At 40.8% G+C, this 22,198-nt stretch overlaps 1 protein-coding gene across 1 annotated transcript in view; it reads right to left on the bottom strand.

Annotated features, from left to right (window-relative positions):
* Positions 1–22,198, bottom strand: part of SCFD1 (sec1 family domain containing 1) — a 114,468-nt gene that overhangs the window by 22,112 nt on the left and 70,158 nt on the right. Inside the window, exons 16-20 of the mRNA XM_090033546.1 lie at positions 19,990–20,060; positions 11,489–11,568; positions 10,690–10,752; positions 7,977–8,052; positions 561–614 (exon numbers count right to left, since the gene is read on the bottom strand). Coding sequence (XP_089889672.1) covers positions 561–614; positions 7,977–8,052; positions 10,690–10,752; positions 11,489–11,568; positions 19,990–20,060 — 344 coding nt within the window. The remainder of the gene's footprint in view (positions 1–560; positions 615–7,976; positions 8,053–10,689; positions 10,753–11,488; positions 11,569–19,989; positions 20,061–22,198) is intronic.

Here is a 22,198-nt window from a genome sequence, read left to right as displayed (position 1 = left end):
ATAATCAGCCCACAAAGTCTGGTACACTTATAAACAATTGAAAACAAGGTATTATACAGGAAAGTGATGGGCAACCTTTAACTGCTAGTTAAGCTATTAGGGCTTCTTCCTTCTACCCTCTTAAATGACTACTAAGACTAAAAGCATAGAGAGAGTCTGATGTTGAATTGTGTGCTCTCCTGGGTAATCCAGAAGCCAAAATGCAAAATGAAGGTCTGTGAAAATGCAAATGTGTGGCAGTGACTGAAAGCTTGCAAAGAACAATTTTTCCAACTATTTAATTGGTCTAATAAAAGATATCACATCTACCCAAAGAAGCTTGTCTGCCTATGTCCTTAGACCAACACGGCTACAATCAACAACCCTATTAAGACTAAAAGATTTTTAACTCATAGAAACTAAAATATTATGCAAGAAAATAGAAGGTAAACATGGACTCAACATAATTTTAAAAATGATTAGTTTCTAAATCAAAATGCAGGGAACTAGAACGAACTGTCACTATATTACGGAAGTAATGTATTGCAGATTCCCTCTCTCCCCCCAATAGATATACTCACAGGATTTGACTTCATCTCCATAAGGTTATCCAGGATACGAGTAACTGGTAGGTTCTGTGGAAGAAAATTTGAAGTTAGTCTGCAGAAGTTTTTTAAAGAAATAATATGCAGAATGGCTCCAGTAGCCCAACTGTATTCAACTGACTGTTCAATTTTGTAGTTTATTTAAAAAAAAACAACCTTATGATGAGTTACTTTTCATATAATGCTCTGCAGACAAGAGACCTCCCTCCCCGTGTGTGTTTTTTTCTGTACAGAAATGTTAATAGGTCAAAAATTTTAAACTAAACTTGTAATACCTGTGTTTTTAAAGGAGCATATGAAATTACTTTCAAAGAATAAGTATGCATTCACAATATAAAATGCATATCTTAGAATAAAGCAAAACAATACAAAATGCAAACCTAAAGCAAACTCTGTTAAAAAAATAAACTGTTTCCTTTCTAGCAGGCTACACAGTGATGCCCTATCTCCTTTTCCTTGTTCCAGGAGCTTAGGGTGCTGGGAAAAGGTGGAGTGGCATACCTCATTATGCCTGAGGAATTTTCATCTGTCATTTTAGAATAGAACAAATTTAAGCTTTGTTGTTCTAGCAGGATATGGCAAGGAGGGCCAACACCTTCTGTTAATTAAGTGTACCATCAGGTTTATGAATTATATTTATTTGTTAATATTAAGCTCTGTTTATATAAAGAACATCTGTGGAGAATGCATGATTAAAGAAGTTCCATATGACTTTGTAACACCAGCCAAAGATATAACAACCAACAAAAGGCAATGCAGATACAAGAGATGTTCAAAAGTTTTATGTAATGTGTGCTGCTGTCGAGCTTCTCTTGTAAGCCAGACTAGTTCGATTTCAGGAAATGAGTTCAGCCAACTGGAGGATCTGATATCCACATATATTTACAAAGCTCTTTTCTAATGGCCAACACAAATATAACCAACACAAATATAAGACCAGACCAGGAAACTACTCAACTGAGCAACTTTAACTCTACTCATCTGGGATGACTGAAGAAAGGATTCAACTTGATGCACTACAAAATAATATCCCTCAGCTATCTTGACAGAGAACTACTTATACCCACTAGACCTAGTTCTGGTTCTACTTCAATAACCCAACCCTGCAATAATCCCATGATAGTCTCATAAAAAAGTTAAAGAAATACAATCTGGATGAAACTACTGCGTGTATAACTGGTTGGAAAACTGTAGTTCAAGAGTAGTCATCAATGGCTTGACATCTAACTCAGAAAAAGTAGCAAGTAGGATCCTCAGAAGCTTGTCCCTAGGCCAGCACTGTTCAGCAACTTAATGATTTGCAGAAGAGAGCTAAGCACACAAAACTAGTAAACCAACAGATGACACAGAGCAGTATGGTACAGGATATACTTTGGAGAAAAGGGTAATTTGGAAAAATGATTTGAAATAAATCTGATGAAATACAAGGACAAGCGCCAAGTACTGAACTTTGGGTGGAACAATTCAAAGCTCCATTACAAAATGAGACTACAGATGAGAACCTGAAGGATACTGTAGACCACAAGCTGAACAAGTCAACAGTGTCATATTGTTGAGAAAAGCTAAATATCATACTGAGATGCATTACCAGGCCTTCTGTAGGCAAACTACTGAAAATGATTCCTGCACTCTATTCAGTCCTGGTAAAAGCTCACTTGGAGTAGTGTGTCAAGTTTTGGGAACTACTCTTCAAGGTAGACATGAACAAATTGAAGAGAGTCCAGAGGAAAGCAACAAAGTGATCAGAAGTCTAGAAAACATGACATACAAGGAAAGTTAGAATTGGGGTTATTTAGTCTGGAGAAGCAAATCAAGAGGCGGAATATGACAAGAGTCATAACAATGACAGTCTTACATTAACAATGTAAGAAGGATTGTTAAAAAAAGGGTGGTTATCAAGAATTCTCTGTGTCCATGGGTGAAAGGAAAAGCAGTAATGGGCTTAAATTACTCAAGGGAAATGTTTGCTGGATATTTAGAAGAAGTTTCTAAAAATTCTTGTGGAACAAATTAATTGGATAGTGTGAATTCTCTACCACTGGAAACCTCTAAGTGCAAGTTAGAAAAACATTTGGCTGGGATGGTTGAGCCAGACATGATTCGACTTTGAGAAGGGGTTTAGACTACATGATAATCAAGAAACATTAGTTAAGCATTCCCTATCGGTCCTATTTTTTAGTGGTTCTATTAATTACTAGTATTTTTATCCAGCTTATTTACAAAATGAATCTATGGAACACTTTCCTATTTCAAGGTAACTTAATTAATGCTTCATTTCCTCTATAGTATTATATATAAAGCCTTCAGAGAAAGACAAAAACTTTATTTTCTTAATGACAGTACACTGTATCTGCAGTAGGAAGGCTCTGGCCAAAATTCCCATAGCAGTAAAGTGCAAGTGAAGATACAACTTCAATGAAGTCAATTCCTCTTATTTTTTATATACAACATGTCTTATATTCACCATTTAGCTGTACCCAGTTAGTCTTTTATATTTCTATATTTTCTACAACAGGATGGTGATATTCACATGTGTAGAACCAGGGGACCTATGTCTTTTGCATTTTGTTCATGACATCAAGACATATCAAACACATTGGAGAGGAGAATGAGACGACCAGGATTTTAGGAACAAGTAAGTAAGAGCTAGAAATGAGATGAGAGGTTTTTTTTCCTCCTTTCAACTAAGTGGCATTCATTAGTAGGATGCTGGAGCAGCAAACCCTCCCACTATAATTTTACCATGACCCATGATTACAGGATGGCTGGACATTTTTTTTTAAGCCATGGATCAAAAGAGTTGGAGGACTACTTATCTGAAAACATGAAAAAGGAATTTACAGTTTTAAGATGGAGAAGTGTGGGGATACCAGATGCTTGCGCACCATCTGATAAGTAACTGATAAGCCACACTTAAATTGTTGGAATTCAATTCTTTGTTCCACCATAGATTTTGATGCAAGCCTGGACAAGTCACTTAGCTTATCTCAGTGTTAACGAATCATCTGTAAACTGAAGATAACAGAACTTCTCTCCTCCTCAAAAATTAAAGGTCTGTTATGAAAACAACAAAGATTACAAAGTATGCATGTTGCAAATGTTAGGTGTTGATCTAAAGCAAAATAGAAGAAATTTCTAAATTGAGACTGAAGATCTGAGGAAAGCTATTTGGCACAACTGCTACAAAAATATTTGATTTTTATTTACCAAATGGAAAAGCTCTACATGACTTACTGCCCCTCAACTGTGAAGCATTTTTGGGGATAAAAAATCTGAAGTTGTTAGAACAGGAGTCTGAGTCAAAGAATCTGGGTTCTCTTCCCAATATTTGTTAGTACCATACTAATCTTTCTGTTCATCTATTATTTACATGATGATCTGGAATGATGTACTCATTTTCTTAATTTTTTTTAATTATCGAAATAGCTACATAAAATGTTCAAGTAAAATCTGAGGGAAATATAAAACCAGTACCAGAAATTTATCATCTGCTAATAATCAGTTCCCTGATATTTAAATGGAAAGCATGCTTCCTTCTCAAACTCCTTAGTGGGGTGACGATATGCAATATTGTCATTAGATAGAAGGCTACTGTTAGTGACTACAAAGCTATCATTGTTTTCTGGGTCTTCAGAGACTTTTGTTTTAAATACAGTATCTGAGCTAAACAGAAGAAACAAACACTCATTAAATCAAAACAGAAATTATCCTAATTATACTAATGCAGTTTGAATACAACTAACTACTTTGAAAAGCAATATAATCTGAAGGTGCAAGCAAAGAAAGTTTAAACTTACTAATACAATGTAATATGCTTTAAAAGTACATTTCTATAAAAATGATGATTAACATTTGCCTTTCTGATTTCAGAGGTGACAAGAGGTTATATTTCTTCTTCTTATTTTTACTATTTTCTCTTCTATTTTAAGAAACATTTAAAAAAAACCTTGAGAACCAGCTCAACTCTCCTTTAATATTCACCTTAATATTAAGCAACCTTATACTGAGGATTGTTATTTTACTTGAATGTTATTTAATCAGCACCCAAGTTTTTAACAATATAGTCATCAAAAGATTCTTGCTTAAGCAAGTAGCCTGTCTACAAAATTAGGTGCACTGTAACTGTCAGCAGGGGAAATGGATTTAGTCATGTTTACATTTAATTTCTCCTGCTGTGCTTGAAGAGCTTGAGAGAGATTTTCTGTTTATGCTTGTTTCTCACCACTGACTAGGTTTAAGTTTTGTTACCATCTAGGTGGACAGGCCCCACAGCCCTATCTTGAGTAGCATAAATGGAATTTGTTACTATTATATAAATTTATATTATGGCAGTATCTAGAAACCCAAGTGAAGAAGCAACCTAAAGGTGGCAAGTAACTGTCAGGACATAAAGGCAGTATATCTTATATCTGTATGTACAGCATCTAGGGAATAAATACATGCCCATGTTTTCTGATCTAGCACATACGACATTTACATAGGTGTAAAAGAAAAGAGTGGACTTGCAATAAAGGGCCCAACATAAGTGCAAGTTACTCAATTCTGTTTCAGAATTACTCCAGGAAAAAAAATATCAGAGGAGAACATTGACCTGCGTAGGCATCATTTGCCTACAGTTTAACTTGAGGTAGCCGTTTTCTCTCCTGGTCACCCACTGGCAAGGCACAATACCCCAGACAGTTGCTCATCTGTCTACTTTGGATTATGGTGTAATTTATATTGACAAAAAAGGCCTCTAACACATTATTTTTGGAGTGCTACCAAAAATAGATTGCTAGAGGAGGTGCACATGTCCACAGCACCCTGGCTACACAGTATGACAAATTCACTGAAAAAGTATCCTCTCCAGCCAGGCGGTGGTAAAGAAACTGCTCTTTAGCTCCACTGACTCCCCAGGAGAACCTCTCAGTGGGTGGGATGTGCTCTACCTGTCAGCTGTTGCCTCTGTGGTAACAGCTGACGGGCCTGCCCACAAGCCACCTACAGTGGCAAGTGGTGATTGGGTGGTCTCCCTTACCCATTTAACCCTTGCCACTGCTGCAGACCAGTAAGCCATTACCACCATAGCAATGGCTGGCAGGTCAGCCTGCAAGCCATGTATGGTGGTAAAAGTTGACTGAGTGGTGGCTTTGTCAATGTTGCTTGCCAAAACCCTGACTTTTCCCAGGGCTCTGGTAGTGGTGGCAGTTGTTCTCAGGGCACTGCTGTTGGTGTGAGAACATTGGTGGGACCCTGTGCTCTGGTGTGGCGACAGCGGTAGGGTCCTCGCACGGCACACTGACAGCTCATTGGCTGGGCAGATTATGAAGGAGTCAGTCACTCTTCTTCCTTCCTTCCCTCCCTCCTTGCTTGGAGGGGCAGAAGAAGAGAAGAGCAGAGAGATACTGGGGGTCAGAGAGACCTGCACACACATTAAATGTGTTTTGAAAAGTTTTGTGCAACAAAACAGTTGTTTATCAGCAACTTTTTAATGGCAGATACAATTTCTTTAGCTGAACAAATACCATGAACATGGGAATGTTCACTTTCTGTTGCATTAAAACAGCTTATGTAGTGTGACAAATGTACCACATATCAAAGTTTATGTAAATGTATATCCAGGTCCTCAACTTTTTTAGTTTTGAAATTAAATATCAACTTTCATCAAAATCCCTGGTCCTCACCATTACATGTTGGCTGATTTCTTATATGTTATATTTTCAAAGTGATGGACAAAGATGATCTTAGCAGAAGCTCTATATGAAGTGGAGAGCAACACATATTGTAGGGAAGATGAAGTTGTGTTAATCAATATGGTAGTTCCTTGGATTTACATGTTATCATTAACTAAAAGAATTCCCAGGAATGCCACTTCAATCCTTTACCACAACTACAAGAACAATAACTGAAACACTAAAAACACCCTATAACCTGCCACAGCTAAAAGATGGGGAGATTAGGGCACTGTCAATGTCTTGCCATTGCAACAATAGGAAGCAGTTAGCTGATATGAGACAAAGGGCCTGGACAGGAATTTTAAAGGATAACATAATAAAATATTCAACTACTTTTGTTATAATAAGCTCATGGACAGTTTTATAAAGTGACTGACTGGATATATTTTACTGAAAGGATACATCACAGAAGAAAAGTGCACAGGGAAAAGGTAAATACAAGAGAGGCTGAGCAAGAGGAACACCTAAGTAAGATGAATGGACACTTATACAAACATCACAAAAATTGTAAAAAGTTTAAAATCCAGAGGAGGTATTTTGGCCATGCCAAAAAATCTTAAATTGTTCAGTACTGGACACAGGAGTAAAAAGCAAGATTAAAAAAACCTTAAAAACTTGCATTTTTTAAAGCAAGTGGGCACCCCCCCATGACTGTATATGTGCATTTCCCTGGGGACAACTAGCAGTGGCACCTATCTGGGGAATACGCCCGTGCATGCACACTCTGGTATGCAGCAAATTGCCTTGGGCGGGGTAGGGAAGACTGAGGCCAGCACCTGGGTTCCTGGGGGTCTCCAGGGGCTGCAGCAGCAGCAATCCCAACATGTGGAGCCTGGCCAGCAGCTGGAGTGTGGCTCTGGCTGCTGCCACGTGTGCCACATTTTTTTTTTCTCAAGGATTTTTTTTAGCTATCAGGATTTCCTAGCAAACCAATTCACATGTGCTGTATGTTTTGCAGTGCCTCAATAACTTTTGAGGCATTGCAAAGCACATGTTCCTGCTTATGGGCAGTCAATGAGTCTCCAAAAGAAAAAAGGCCAAGTTACTTATGTCATAAAATATTAAGAGAAACTGCATATCTAAAATGTATCATCTCTCTACAAATTAAACTCATTCTGCTTGTCACACTTCAAGACTGGCTTTATTTTACACACATGGAAAATGAGCAGTGTTTTAAATGTGAATGAACAAAAGTACTGTTTGACTTTCCACACTTTTGGCAGGGTTATTGTCAGTAATAAAATATGTTACAATCCACGAAGAAAAGGAAACATGTTTACATATTTTCTGTGTAAATAAGATTTTAGTTTTCATTAAAAAAATTCTAAGTGGTCTCTTTAGGATACTGAACTTGGTTTTCAGAAGGCACTGGTAGATCCTAGATATTGTTCACTTATTTGGGAGCTTATCTCATTTAATCTGTGCTCTCAGATGGAGGACTATGAATATTACCCAAAACTAGAATGTCTCTCAATATTTAAAATGCAAAAAATATAAAAATGCATTTATTTTGTATATCTATTGACTGTTACAGTGGCTAGCTATATTTATTGTTTGCTTTATTATTAGTACAGTTTATTTTATTGAAATATCCAAAAACCTATAGCTATACACTCCTGAAATGTTCAACCAGAAGAGTCTAAAAATATTGTTTACTATTTTATTTTGTTAAACTTACTTGCTGCTTCAATACCAAGTTCTTTACTCCTTCCATTACAAACTGTGATCCAGTATTCATTACACGTGAAAAGAGACTGTAAAACAAAATGATATAACACACAATGAACAAATTTCTCTGTCAACAAAGAGGAAAGAATGCTCACTGCACCAACTTCCTTCTTTTTTATTTTTAAACAACTCGAGGACTTTGAGAGTCTTTGCTTTGGAGTTGTCATTTGTACCTAGATTTTTTAAAGACTAATATCCATTATAAACAAGATGATCTGCTGTGGTAAAATTGTGCCTCAAACAATAGCTAACTTGGTTTTACAAGCTTCAGTGAAATGTATACATCTATTCTGCAATTATTTGAAATCCAGAAGCTCTTTCTTGAGAAAGAAAATCCATTTAAGAAAGCTGTTCTGTTTATTCTTTCAGGTTCCAGTAAATTCATAATGGAAGCTGATTACTTACATACACATAAAATAGAACAATTTATTTTAGAATTATGGTGAAGGCACCTACAAGTTTAACACTAATATTTTGCTGCCAGTGAACACATTAGACTTAGCTGGTCATCCAAATAAAATTATGACAGCCTAAGGGTAAGCTGCTCTTCTACAAGGCAATACAGACACTTAAGCTAGGGACAGACATTTAAAAAGCCTGAGCTTGAATTGATTCAATCTTTGCACGTTAGTCTAACCTGGCTAGGTTGAACCAGTTTGCAGCTGGACAGACATACCCTCTGGACTGAGGAAATTCAGTCATATGCCTGCAGTGGCTCAGGCCAAAAGCTGGGGGGCACTAGTGCAGCCCTCCCTTCCACAATACTGAGCTGAGGGGGTGTGGCCAGGCCCGGCAGGAAGCTCTGATTAGGGAGGGGTTCTCCCCCCTCTTGATAACAGAGCATTTATCAGCTCCCTTATCACTATCAGCATTTACCACCACATCAGAAAACAAAGCCTCTCTCATTAGTTCAAGCTCTTCTTAAACAACTTTTTGCAAGGAAGGGAACATTCCAAGGAGGAACATTACCAGCTACCTGTTGATTAGCTCCAAAAAGTCCTAAGCAGACACTGTTCTGTCTGCCTTAAACAGACATGTCTCAGCATTAGCTAGCACACCTCATGCTGGCTACGTTTCAAGCTGTGGGAGAGAGGAGGGAAGGAGCCCTGCTTGAGCAGTGAGGGGTGGGGGGGAGGGGGGGTTGGGGTGGGCATGGTGGGGATGGGGCAGGGGAAGCCAGGTAGAGACTGCTGTGTCTTGAAGTCTCTGCTGAAGCGCCAGCAAGGGAGCAGAGGGGAGGGGACAGCCCAGCTCTCTGAAGCAGAGAGCCCAGCCCAGAGAGTATGAAGGGATGCTGGGAGACTCTGATTTAACTTAAACCAGGAAGGGGTCTGGGACAGACACTGCATAAACTGGTTTGACCCAAATCAGTTAAGTCTGATACTACATTCAACCTTGTTTATCTCAAACCAGTTTCAGCCATTTTCAAATTGATTTATGTGCACTAAATGTCTGTTCTGTTACAGGTTTAAACCAGTTTCTGATCATTTAAACTGGTGTGTGTGTAATGTCTGTCCCTAGCCTTAGGCTGCTTGCAGCCATGAACTGCCCCCTCCCACAAAACAGTGTTTCACTTTAAATCCGGTGCTCTCCAATGCTGAGCTCAGTGTGTGCTTAGAAGAGGCAGTATGCTACTTCAACCTGGCTCTGTAGTATCTGTATAGATCATGTGCTTTAGTGGAGCTTTTTTTGGGTGCTTTTCTCTCATAGTTGATTGAATCAGCTTTAGATAAAAGTCCCAAAAAGCCCTGCTGAAGTGCCTGATCTATACAGTCGCTGCACAGCCGGGTCAAACTAACACTGTGCTTCTTCCAGTAAAGCACTTTTTTTTTCCATGTCTGCAAGCAGCCAAAGTTACAGCCACAGCTCTCTGTCTTTTCATTATGCAGCTTCTGCAATGATAATCAAGTGCAAAACACTGAACAGCTATATTTAAAAGTAACATCTTGCTATAATTTTATCTTGGTGGTTATAGCACCGCATTGGGAAATGGGGGTTTGTGTCTTCTCAGGCTGAGGGAGGCCTAGATAGGAGTGGATCCACGATGCTGAAAAGGGGGACGTGGTAACAGCAAAAAGATCACTGAGTTCAAGTCTGGTGGCTGAAACTGGAGCACTCAGTGATGAAAGCATGTGTGGCCACACAAATGCGAATCTCGCTCCTCCATGGGTCCATCCCTGGGCCCTCCCTGAGTTCATACCCTAAATAGCAGGCTATTCTGTAAAAGGTGGGCAGCACTGCCCCTGGCTATATTTGAGATTGAAGGCTGTGATGGGGGTTGGTGGTATAAGAGAGATACTTCTCTACTAGGAGCTTTGGATCTTACGACAATAGGGCAGTTCCTGGGCAGGAATTGAGACCCATCCTGGACTTTATATTTCCTAATGATGCATAAATCATTCATTGGCTATACTGGGGTTCCAAATACCTCACCCTGTTTACCTGGATCGGCCATGGAGACAAAATGCCTAATTTTTAGGTGTCGCAAGGCCTATACAGAGGTAGCTATGAGACTGACTTGGAGCTAGCCCAAACTTCTTAATGACAGTGATGCATTTCACTCTGTGTCTGGCACAGCACCAGTCACACTTAGGGTTTTTCAAGTAAACTTAGAAACAATGAAATACGACAACTTTTGGTAAATTAATTAAAAAAAAACTTGCCCCAGTGGTTTAGCTGTAGTGTTTCCATAGCTTGTTGGAGCTGAAGCCATCTTGGTATAAGCCCTGTGGAAGAAGTTAAAACCAAATGCTTTATTTGTTTATACTATTACATTACTACATCTTAGCTCCCCATGAATATGTTATTGTGGAATGTTACCTTCTGGTTATTTTAAGAATGGAAATAAATCTGCCTCCAAGAGTCCGTCATCAGGTAACTGAGCAAACTACAAACATATTTCTTTATATAAACCTGAACTAAAACCTACTTCATCCCTTCCAAAATAGCCCAACATTTGCCAATCTTAAGTTTAGAATTAAGGTGAACTATAGTTAGGAAACTGAAAGGTATTAGGACTAATGCATCTAAAAATTAAGGATGAGAATGAACCAAACCATTTTCTGCTTTTATGACATTTAAGAAAATTTTCATAGTGTAGGAAGTGTGGCTAATGGGACTCAAATAAGGATCAGAAACAAGGAGCTCTCAGCTTAAACTAGAGCCTGCTTCTGAAGCAGTGAGTTGCTTTGGTTTTTCCCTTTGTCTGGGGGGAAAAAAAGTTAAGTACATTGTTAACAGTGAAGTTTCACCAAATTCTGACACATTAGAGCTTGGCTTAAAAATATTCAGATGTAATTGAGAAATCAGTAACAGCAAAATGTATTGTCATAAACTATGGGTCAAGGGTCACAATTTGAAACACTGGAAATTATGCATATTTTCCTGATATTCTGGTTACATTCTATAAATCTTTCTATTCTATGCCAATTATGCATTACTTTGAGAGAAGTATTAACTTACTTCCATTGTTTTATGTAGTTCAAGGGAGCAAGATTACACCCTGCATCTGTCAATGCCTTTTTATACTGCTCCAAATCAATCTGAAATCACAAAAAAGAGTTACAGTGGGTTTCAGCTATTCTAAATCAACCAGTCCAAAGACACTTGGTATGTAGTTATTTTCTTCTATGCATGTCAACTAAGGAATATAAATGTAAGCTAAATTAGTACAGAAAAGACAATTAAGAATTTAAATTGATTTCAGGAGTTGCAGAAATCATTAAAGAGAAGAACTTTTATTTCTGGGCTCCAATATGACATTTAGCTTGGCTTTTTAATAAAGTCTGTACAGAGGGTATAGCCATTTACTGGTGAATTCTATATAATTGCAAGATTTTAAAAAGTGTTATCAATGGACTAATTTTTTATTTTTAGTTGCTATGATTCATTACGTACTAATCAGCTAACTAGGCTTGGCATCATTTGTACTACAGCATTAAAATGTATTTAGCTTTTGTTTTTTCCAAGGGAGAGGGCCTAACCTTTTCTTTTCCTTTCTTATTTTTGATGCAGATTTAGTTCTAATGAAATTCTAGATAAAACAGGCTTGCAGATAAGTGTCCTCTATTTAGTCAACAACAGGACAATGCTAGCAGTGGTAGTGCATATCTTCTGACATCAGATCTAGATGCATTGATTCTAAGGCAGCCACCTTTTGATTCTCTGATTTACTGTAACTAGGAATTCACATTAAGGATTTTGTTTTGTACATGTTCAACCCTACTGGATGCATTTTCAGTCTAAATAAAACGCTGCTTTTCATCATAAAGGACATATTGCCAGCATGTGGTTACACAACAGTTAAAATGTCTTTGCTTCAGAAGCACGAGTTTGAGCTGTAAGAGTAAGTGGACTAAACAGTACATGGGTACCTGGTTTGGAGGAATGGGGGGTGGAAGTAAGCCAGGGAAGAGTAAAAATTTGTCACTTATATCAGCCCCTTATGTGTCACTGACTGTAGAAACTGGTGTGCCTTAACTAACTAGAACTGATGGCTTCGGTCAGTGGTGTGAAACTGAGCCAGATCCTAAAATTTCCAAAGGTCAAACTTCCTGAAACCCCAAGAAATCCAAATACACTTGATTTCATTCCAACCATGAAACCATACATTTGTCTCCCTTCAAATCAGATCTCTCTGGTACAAATGATACTTTCTTCCTCCAGTGTAATGTCTCGTGTCTTACTGTATGCCCTGAAAGATGGCATGAGAAATTATCATAAACTACGTATGGACTAGAGGTATAATTTAGAACAGGGGTGCTCAACCGTTTTACCCTGTGGGCCGGATGGGTGGTTTGACCATGGGCCAGATCTGGCTGTCAGGCCTGATATATATGATAGCAAATTTGGTAGCAAATGAAGTAAAACATACTGGGGGGGGGGGGAGTTAAAACCTAAATTCTTAGGTTATTATAAATCTGAAAAAGAAAAGACAATGATGTACTTATTATACAAGTGGAGTACACTACATGTGTCATTTACACATTTGTTGAGTGAAGGAACTACTTTAAATCATACTGATATCCTCCTGCAGTCCTAAAAAACTTAAAGTATCTATTATGAAAGCTAATTTTAGTTTACTAATATTCTGAAGAAGTCTTCGCTGTTATTGCAGATATTATCTTTTTTATTAAATCAAGTGCCAAATAGGACAGTGGAGATTCCATTACTGAGGCAGAAAACATCTCAAATAGCAGGAGCTTATTGTTAGGAACAAGAAGCGATCTCTTCATCCTTACTTCAAATTACTTACTGAAAACACTAGAGATGAAGATTACCAAACACAAAAAGTAACCATTTAAGTGAAAAGTGAAAATAACCAAAGGGTAATACAGAAGTATTATTTTTACTGAATTAATTCTTGTAAAATCTTATTTTATAGTAACTATTAACAAAAGAAAAAAACCCACCATTGTCAAATTCATCTCAACAACTTATTTTGTTCAGATCTATTCTACTTTTCTGTGTGTGAATTTATCAGCTCTATCTCACCATCTTAGTCTTTAGAACCAACCAATATATTGTAACAGATTCTAACACTTGGATTTTTCCCCTCATGTATATTCTGTTCCCATATGAAAACAAAGCTGGATTTAGACATATATATGAGATACTGTAACAGCAAAACATGAAGACAAACTTGCTAAAAATGTATACTGCCATTGAGAGGAGACAAAGTTCTCTCAAGTACATATTTACAGTGAAAAGTAAAACTCAAAATTCCAAAGCAAGATAATAGAAAACATCACAAAACTTTTCACATGAAAAAATCCTCTTGCCACCGATGTATTTTCTAAAAGGGTGGCTTGTTTACTGAGATCTACAGAAACCCAAATTTCCAAAATTATTTTAAAATATTTAAATTAGGTGAGATACTCTTCTTCATCCTCTCCTTTATACCACACAGAGAGGCAGAACTTCATGGAGAATGTACAAGTCCTGTATCTGGTTACAGGAAAGATTTCCTGGGAGAGGTAGCGAAGACAAATCTAGAGAAGTCCAGGCCAGGGGGTGGCAACATTGTTGGGCAGAGTGCCAAAAATACCTGCAACCACTACTTAAATGTTGATATGCCAGGGGCGGATGGTAGGGGAACCGATCCTTATTGTAGCAGCGTAGTTCAGGCCCCTTCAGTGCCATCTACCTGGAGATGCTCTGAGGACCCCAGTATAGCTGCTTGCAGCTTCCTGGCTACCTACCACAGCAGGGCCCTGCCACGGATCCTGGGCTGCTCAAAGCAGGCAGCACAGAGGCTGCAAAGACGCTGCACTGGGGTCTGTGGAGCACTAGCCTGGCTTGCTGCTGGCAGTGAGTGCATGTGCACCTCTGGGTGGATGGCAGGGGAGCTGTGAGTGGCCCAATCCTTGTCGTGGCAGCTTCTTCCCACCATCCGCCCTGAGGTGCACATGCCAACCAAAATGCCTTTGAGTGTCATGCTCTGGCATGGGGGGTTGCTGACCCCTGGTTCAGGCCTTTCTCTTCATTATATCTACAAAGGTTTCTGGTATAGAAGGTAATGACGTATGCAGCATTGCCCAGATTTCAGGTAGCACAGTAGCCTACAGAGCAATTCAGAAGGGCTGATGTAATTCAAAGTGGTTTCCAAGTCTGTCTACGTTATTTTGGGGTCCTCTCCAGCCCCAGATGGAGCTCAGGATTAGAGAGGCACAAAGATAGCTTTAAGTTACCATATTCCTATCCTTCCTTTCCTGGGCCATTACTTTTGTGCTGAGCATCTTAGGCACAGCCAAAGACAGGGTGGGCAAAACACGGCTCGTGGGCCATGTCCAGCCCACCAGGCCATTATATCTGGCCAGCGTGGTCCCTAAAAATTGAGAAAATTAAGACTTATTTGCTCCTGCTTGCCTGTCAAATATGACAGGGGCCAGGGACAGTAGGACGCATGGGAAGCTGGAAGGACTCAGCAGCCAGGCCTGCCTGGCCCTGCCCCCCCCGCCCTGGGAAGCCTCTGCCTAGCAGAGTTTTTTGGCTTGAGACCCTTGGGCTGTTCCAGCCTCCCTGCACTGAAGGGAATTCAAGTAAGAGCTGGGGGAGGGGGGAAGGAGTACAGGAGGGCTGTGGGGATTGCCCCCATTCTTGGGGCTGGGCGGGGCCAGGCCAGCTCCTGCTGAGCCCTGCGGTCTGTCCACGCAGCCACGAGCCATGTGGTGCAGAAGCACCTGGCAGGCAGGAAGGGAAATGGTGAAAGTGACCACAAGCAGGGGAGGGGCGGGGGAGTAGCAGTGAGCAGGTGCTCAGAGTGCAATGACAACTGAGTGGGAGCACTGGGCCTGCACTGGTGTCCCAGGGCCAGCACCAGCAGGACCCAGAGTGGGGTGGCAGGAGTGTGGGCTTGGGCTGGCAGGGGTCTATGGAGCTGGGCTGGCTCCCCTCTCTCCCTGCTGGCACAGCGTGGCCTGGCTCCATAGATCCCTGCCAGCCCAGGCCCTGTGGTCCTGCTGCCCCACTCTGGGCCCTGCTGATGTTGGCCCCAGGACACCGGCAAGGGTCCCACACTCACACCCAGCTGTGGCTGTGCTCCATGCACCTGCTCACTTCTCCTCCCTCTCCCCCTGCTCCCTGCTGCTGCTTTTAGCACTTCTACTGGTCACTCCTGCACCATGTGGCTCCTGGCTGCATGGGAGCACAGGGCCCAAGCCAGTACCCCAGGCCTAGGAGTGGGAGGGTATGTGTGTGTGCACATCCATTCAATGAGAGACGGATGGAGTGTGCATGTGTGTGTTTGCAGGGCAAGTTCCACATGCACACTCCAGCATACACATGCACCCACACTCCCCCTGCACTGCCATTTACACAGACCCCCACATCCCCTCACATACTCCAGCCACCCTCCCGACAGCCCTCCACAAATGCCATATCTACCCACACTCGACATATCCACATACACAACCACATGTTCCCTCACCCCACACCCACCAGACCTATCCACCCCAAACCCTCCCCACACCCACATCTCCCCACAAACCTATACCTACACCCACATGTACCCCACCCTGCAATATACAAGAGTAAGACTTCATTTTAAGCTATCATGTAATCACCTCTATATACAACTACACAAACTCATGTAAATCAGGACAAAAATATTTTTTAAATCAAATTAATGTATGTTGTAGATCTTCAATTTTTAGAATAAAATTTTGTATTTTTCTGGTTCTGAGACAGCAAAACCCCTTGCTGAAAGGAATACTTCCAGAGGCAAGGGGAGGGGCTTCTGGTGGCAAAGGCCAGGGGTAAGAAGACAGATTTCCGGTCATAAGATGGCGACCAGGGGGTGAGGCACCTGTCAGGGGGCAGGGCTACCCATGTTGCCCCAAAATTCAGTAAATGGCCCTCCACCCAAAATAACTGTCCATCCCTGGCCTAGTAGCACAGAAACTCTGCTAAAATACCAGGGATTTTGAAAGATGCTTAATGCCACCTATCTCGACTTCTTTTGAAAAAAAGTCAACAACTATATTATTCATGTTTAGAAGTCGCAATTAAAAGCATACAAGTATAAACTGCAAATAGTTCTGGATACATTTTCAAACTGTAGCTTTATCAGAGAAGCTCCCATATTAAATTACTGAAGAGGAGCTATGTTATTTATTTGGTACATTAAGCATTTAAGGGGTAGTATACAGATTACTGTTTTACAACACAGAGTATGCAACATAGTAATGGCTTATGTTACTGTTAAAATATTAAGCAATTAAAAAAATGTATTTAGGAAAATATTTTCTCTTTAAATCCTTACAATTTTTCTGACAATATGAAATACAAAAATGTAGCAGTTTGTAATATAACAATGCTCACAGGCCAAATGTGGCCTGTGAAGCCTTGGAATTCAGCCCACAGGGAAATTTGGCAGTGGGGGAGCAGTGGTTGTGTTGCCAACCTTCCCCACTGCCAAAATCCCAAGCCTCGTGGGGCAGGTCAGAGCTGGGCCACAATCCTACCCCCACACAACCAGATCGGGGCTGATCCACACCCCTTTCCCTCTGCATGGTTGGGTTGGGGCCAGGCTGCACCCTGTTTTGCCACAAGGCCAGGCCACATCCCTCCCCTTGGCAGCTGGTTCAGGGCTGGCCCATACCCCCTTCTTCCCTCTACCCCACACAGGGCTGAGCCATGCTCCTTTCCCTCTGCCCAACCAGACTGGAGCTGGGCCACACTCCTTTCCACTGTGTGGGTGGATCAGGGTTGGGCCAGGCCCCCTTCCCCTGAGCAGCTGGATTAGGGTTGGCTGCCCCCTTTTACCCTCTGCACAACTAGATGGGGTCCCCACTTTGCGTGCCCCAGGCACCGGATTGGGTCTACCAGCTGCATTCTGCCCCCAGAGGGATCAGGCTCTGCCATTTATAAATTGGTATATACAATTAAGATCAAGGTTCAAGTTCTTATTCTGATAAAGATTAATTTCTAGTGAAATGCACAAGAAATTTTTGCCTGAGTTACTAAGAAATCGGAACCTTCTTCTCAGTGAGTAGTATTTCTGGATAGGCAGGAACAGAATGAAAAAGAGGCAATGCCCTGAAATGAGCAAGGTAGCTAAATAAAAGAAATGTACCAAAACATTTCAAATTTGATTTAAAAATTTCAAATAATGATCCTCCTATATGAAGTATATCCACACTCATCTTCACACTATGTGGCGAGAACTTCTGAGTGCTGCTCTGGCAACTTTTGAGTGCTGGTCTGGCAACAGCAACTAATTTTGTAAAACACAGTAGTAGTGACAGCAAGCAGCAGTAATAGTGGTAGTTTATTTATTATATTATTTTAGCAAAAGCAGTAAAACTGACAATTAAATTATATATAATAATGAAATGTACAGATTTTTCTATGAGTATGTAATAAGACTGCACATTACATGAGTTCTTACAAAACTGAAACAGGACATAGTATATGATGACACACAAAAAAAAGATAAAATGAAGCAATGTACAATAAAGAAAGTAAACTAAAACCAAGGGAATTCCATTTTTTGCCCCTTATTCTTTGTGCAAGTAACACAAATATTCCTAAGGAATATAGGATAGGTTGCAAGTTGTTAGAGAAATTATTTTTTCTTCCTTAGCCCAGTCTTTGTAATTTTCCACAAAAAGTGATTTAAGCCATCCATCTCATTTTTCCAACCAGAACATATCTTGTCTGAATATGGAGTCCAAAACCAGTGCTTATGATGACTGTAGATGTGAGTGAATCCCAATTTAGTAATAGCCTCTCATTGTAGTTTTACACTGCATATAGATAGGTTTCTAGGGCTGTACTCAGAAATCACATTTATCCCAGGATTAATTGTTTATCCCAGGACAAAGTGCAACTTATACAGTTGTTTATTAGGGCTGTGCGAAGCTGATTCAATTCGGTCCCTGATTCAATTCAGCGGCCAAATCTCCGAATCAAATCAGACGACCCTTTATTCTAGCCGAATCAAACTGGAACCCTCCAGATTGATTCCAAGAGATTCGGACATAGAGAAAGCTTTAAATGTTTTTTCTATATACATCTAGGTAGCAGGGGCTCATGGGTGCTGCGATGCTGGGGTGCATAAAGTGTCCCACAGGAACACGGGGGGGCTCCCCAGTGCACTCAGTAGCAGACCCAGAAGTGGACCAGAAACACTTCCGGTCCAGTTCCAGGTCTCCTGAGGAGCCCACAGGGGGTACCCCCCCACAACCCCCAGCTCAGCAACTGGTGCCTCCTGGGTCGGGGGGGGGGGGGCACCTGGGGAACCCCTGCAGCCAACTGCTGAGCCGGGGAGGTGCGGGGGGACCCTTGTGAGCTCTCCAGAAGTACTTCTGGTCCACTTCTGGGTTCCCCGCCGAGCACGTGAAGGGCCCGCACTGCTGTGGGATGCTCCATATGCCCCAGCATTGCAGTGATCATGAGCTGCACCTGGTGTCTCAAGGTATGTAGAAAAATCTTTTAAAGCTGTGTCTATGTCTGAATCGCTGATTCTCTGAATCAACATCGACTCTTCAGATTCGGATTCATCTGAATTGAATCAGGGACAGTGACCCAAATCAATGAATTGAATCGCTGTCCCTGATTTGGGCTGAATCCGAATCGAATAGGGCCCGCTTCACACACCTCTAATGTTCATGTCCATTGTCCTCAGACAAATCTTAAGTTTCCCAGATAAAAGAGAGCAACTGTTTATCCCAGAATATTAGAAGGGTGATGTACGTATATACCAATACCCAAATATTTTTGTTCCAGGACAAACATAGGCACACAACTTGCCCTGTGACAAATGTTCCTAGGCTAGGACAAGAGTGCTTAAATAATCTCAAAAAAATCTCACTGCCTGCATATCTGACTGCATGCTGGAATCTTTAATTCTTAAAATGTATGTCTTGTTTAAAACAGAAGTAACAGTGACTATCAGCATATTTCCCAGGCCATTTGTCTAGAGGAGCATATAAATGTTACTTAATGATCTAAAAAGGTTTATTTGGAAAAGGAGAGGCTTCTAAAATACACTTCTTAGGATATCTGATAGGGGTACAAGTTGTATGTTTCAGTCCACTAATTTAGAGTTCTTGACTGAGCTAAAGTACTCATATTAACCAGTCCTATTTCAAAAACCATGAGCTCACCCGTGGTAGAATTTAGTAGAGCTAAAAGCAGCCTTAAAAAGTAATTAGAAGTTTTTTCTATTTTAGATTAAACCATAGAGTCAGCACCCCACAGTTCCGCTCCATGTAATAAAATGAACTTTAACATAGAGACTCACAGACCTTTAGTGCTCATCTTTCTATAAAAGTATAAAATTTCACCTATAAAACCAGAACAAATTGTGAGCAGATTCAATTTTATAAGACTTCAGTGAGCTTTTGTTTAAAAAAAAGGAAAACTATCTGGCACTGGCATTCATTCAATCCTTTATGGAATACTGACTTAGAATAAAACTTTGCCAACAATTATGCGTTATAGAAGTATAAAAGACATACCTCTGAGGGTGCCTGAGTCGAACTTATGTAATAAATAAGAAACAACCGCATCTTGTCTTCTGGAGTTCCCGCTATAGAAAGGAAAAATGGGTTTGTATCTCAAATAAGTGTACAGACTATACAACTTTGTAGTTCACTATATTGTGTTATATATACTGTACATTGAACATTTAGAGCAGCGGTGCCCAAAATCAGTGGTGGCTACAATCCCCAAAGTGATAAATAACCAAAAATACACCTAATTAAAAAGAAAAAGAAAACCTTGCTAGTTACAGTAATTGGTTTGGTCCATACCAGTACTTCTAGGAGTAAAAGATAAGCATCAATCAACCATAGTAGCATTATGACTTATTCTAATTAGCAGCATGCACGCATATAAGTAGATTTGCATCCTACATCAAACAGAATGCTATGGTAAAGAAACAGTATGAGAGTAAAAGAACTACAGTATGTTATAAAAATACCTTTACTTTTTAAGATATCCAATTTGGCTACATTGACCTAAATTTGACTGAAATGTAATAGTTACCCTCATAAGCTGAAAAGATTTATGTCAGGCTTGGGTGAGAAAAAAATTTCTTACATCTCCCAGATAAGGTTCTCTGGATAAATGTTACATCTCCCACACACCTATATATAGCTTTTCACATCCTGCTGACCCAACTGTTACACCATCCGGATTCCACCTACTATTCCATAAACCCTTCTATCCCACTGGTTACTCTGTTCATGTCCTCTCTTGTCTATGAACAAAGTTGTAAGTACTCTATAACTAAAAGGAAGTCTTTGTAGACATAGGAATGTATGAGATAAATATATTTTAAGAGAGATACTTGGAGATGGAACTGAAATCAAAGAGGAGTGATTAAAAAAATAAGGATGGCAATAGAATACTATGAAAAGTGTGAAATACTCAATATAAAGAAGTGTGTTACGAGCTGGTAAAGGTCTTTCCTGACATTAAAGTAGATGTTTTAAAGCTGGGAAGCATGGGAGAAAGATTCAAGTTACAATGCCAATGATGGATTATTTATTCTAAAAGTAAGTTCCACAAAGAATGGAAACTATCTGAAATAAAGCAATTACTTATTTGAGTCATCTGATATAAAATCAGAGAAAATTAGGGTTGGAAGGGACCTCAGGAGGTCATCTAATCCAACGTCCTGCTCAAAACAGGACCATCTACAACTATATCATCCCAGCCAAGGTTTTGTCTAGCTGGGTCTTAAAAACCTCCAAGGGTGGAGATTCTAACACCTCTCTGGGTAACTTGTTCCAGTTCTTTACTATCCTCGTGAACAAGTTCTTTCTAATATCTAACCCAAACTTTCCTTGGTAGAACTTGAGACCACTGCTCCTTGTTTTGTCATCTGCCAGCACTGAGAACAGTCTAACTCCATCCTCTTTGGAACCACCCCACAGGTAGTTGAACGCCACTATTAAATCTAGGGGTGCACCAAAAGAGATCTTGCGGGCTGATACCAATAGTCAATTTTTAAGGAGGCATACTGGCCGATACTAAACCCATTTCTGATACAGCTGTGTGTAGCTGGTAAGTCTGTTGTGGTGGAAGGGGAGGGAGGAGGGAAGGGGCGTGGGGGGGGGCAGATCAACGCCCCTGGTGGTAAGGGAGTGAATGGAGCTGAGGCAGTTGCTGCCCAGCCAGGATGGGGTGGGGTGTGGGACCAAGCTGCGGCTCCTGCTGCTGCATGCACCCCGGGAGGGCACATGGGTGGTGGTCGGGAGGGGGGAGTCCTGGATCTGTGCAGGGCGGGCCGGTTACAGCTGCAGGCTGCGGAAGGCTCTTCCTGGCAGGGGGACTGGGCCATGTTGTGCTCCAGGCGGGCAGTGGCAGCACTGGGAGGTGGGCTATAGGGGAGTATGGCAAAATTTAGGGTGGCAGCAGCCACCCCCCCATAGCCCCTCCCTGCCCTCCCAGCACTGCCACCTGCCCCAAGCACAGTGCACCCCAGCCCCCCCTCCAGGAAGAACTCCTCTCGATCACTGGCATAATTCCTACCAATAGAGCCCAATATGCCATTAGCCTTCTTTGCAACAAGTTCACTCTGTTGACTCATATTCAGTTTATTGTCCAGCATAACCCCCAGGTCCTTTTCTGTAGAGCTGCTGCTTAGCCAATCAGTCCCTAGCCTGTACCAGTGCATGGGGTTGTTCTGGCCTTAGTGCAGAACTCTGTACTTGTTCTTAG

Source organism: Crocodylus siamensis, chromosome 2 (assembly GCF_052110815.1).
Source record: "Crocodylus siamensis isolate JL-2025a chromosome 2, ASM5211081v1, whole genome shotgun sequence".
NCBI lineage: Eukaryota > Metazoa > Chordata > Crocodylia > Crocodylidae > Crocodylus > Crocodylus siamensis.
Note: the sequence above shows the minus strand (reverse complement) of the source record. Positions and strands in the feature narration are given on the sequence as shown.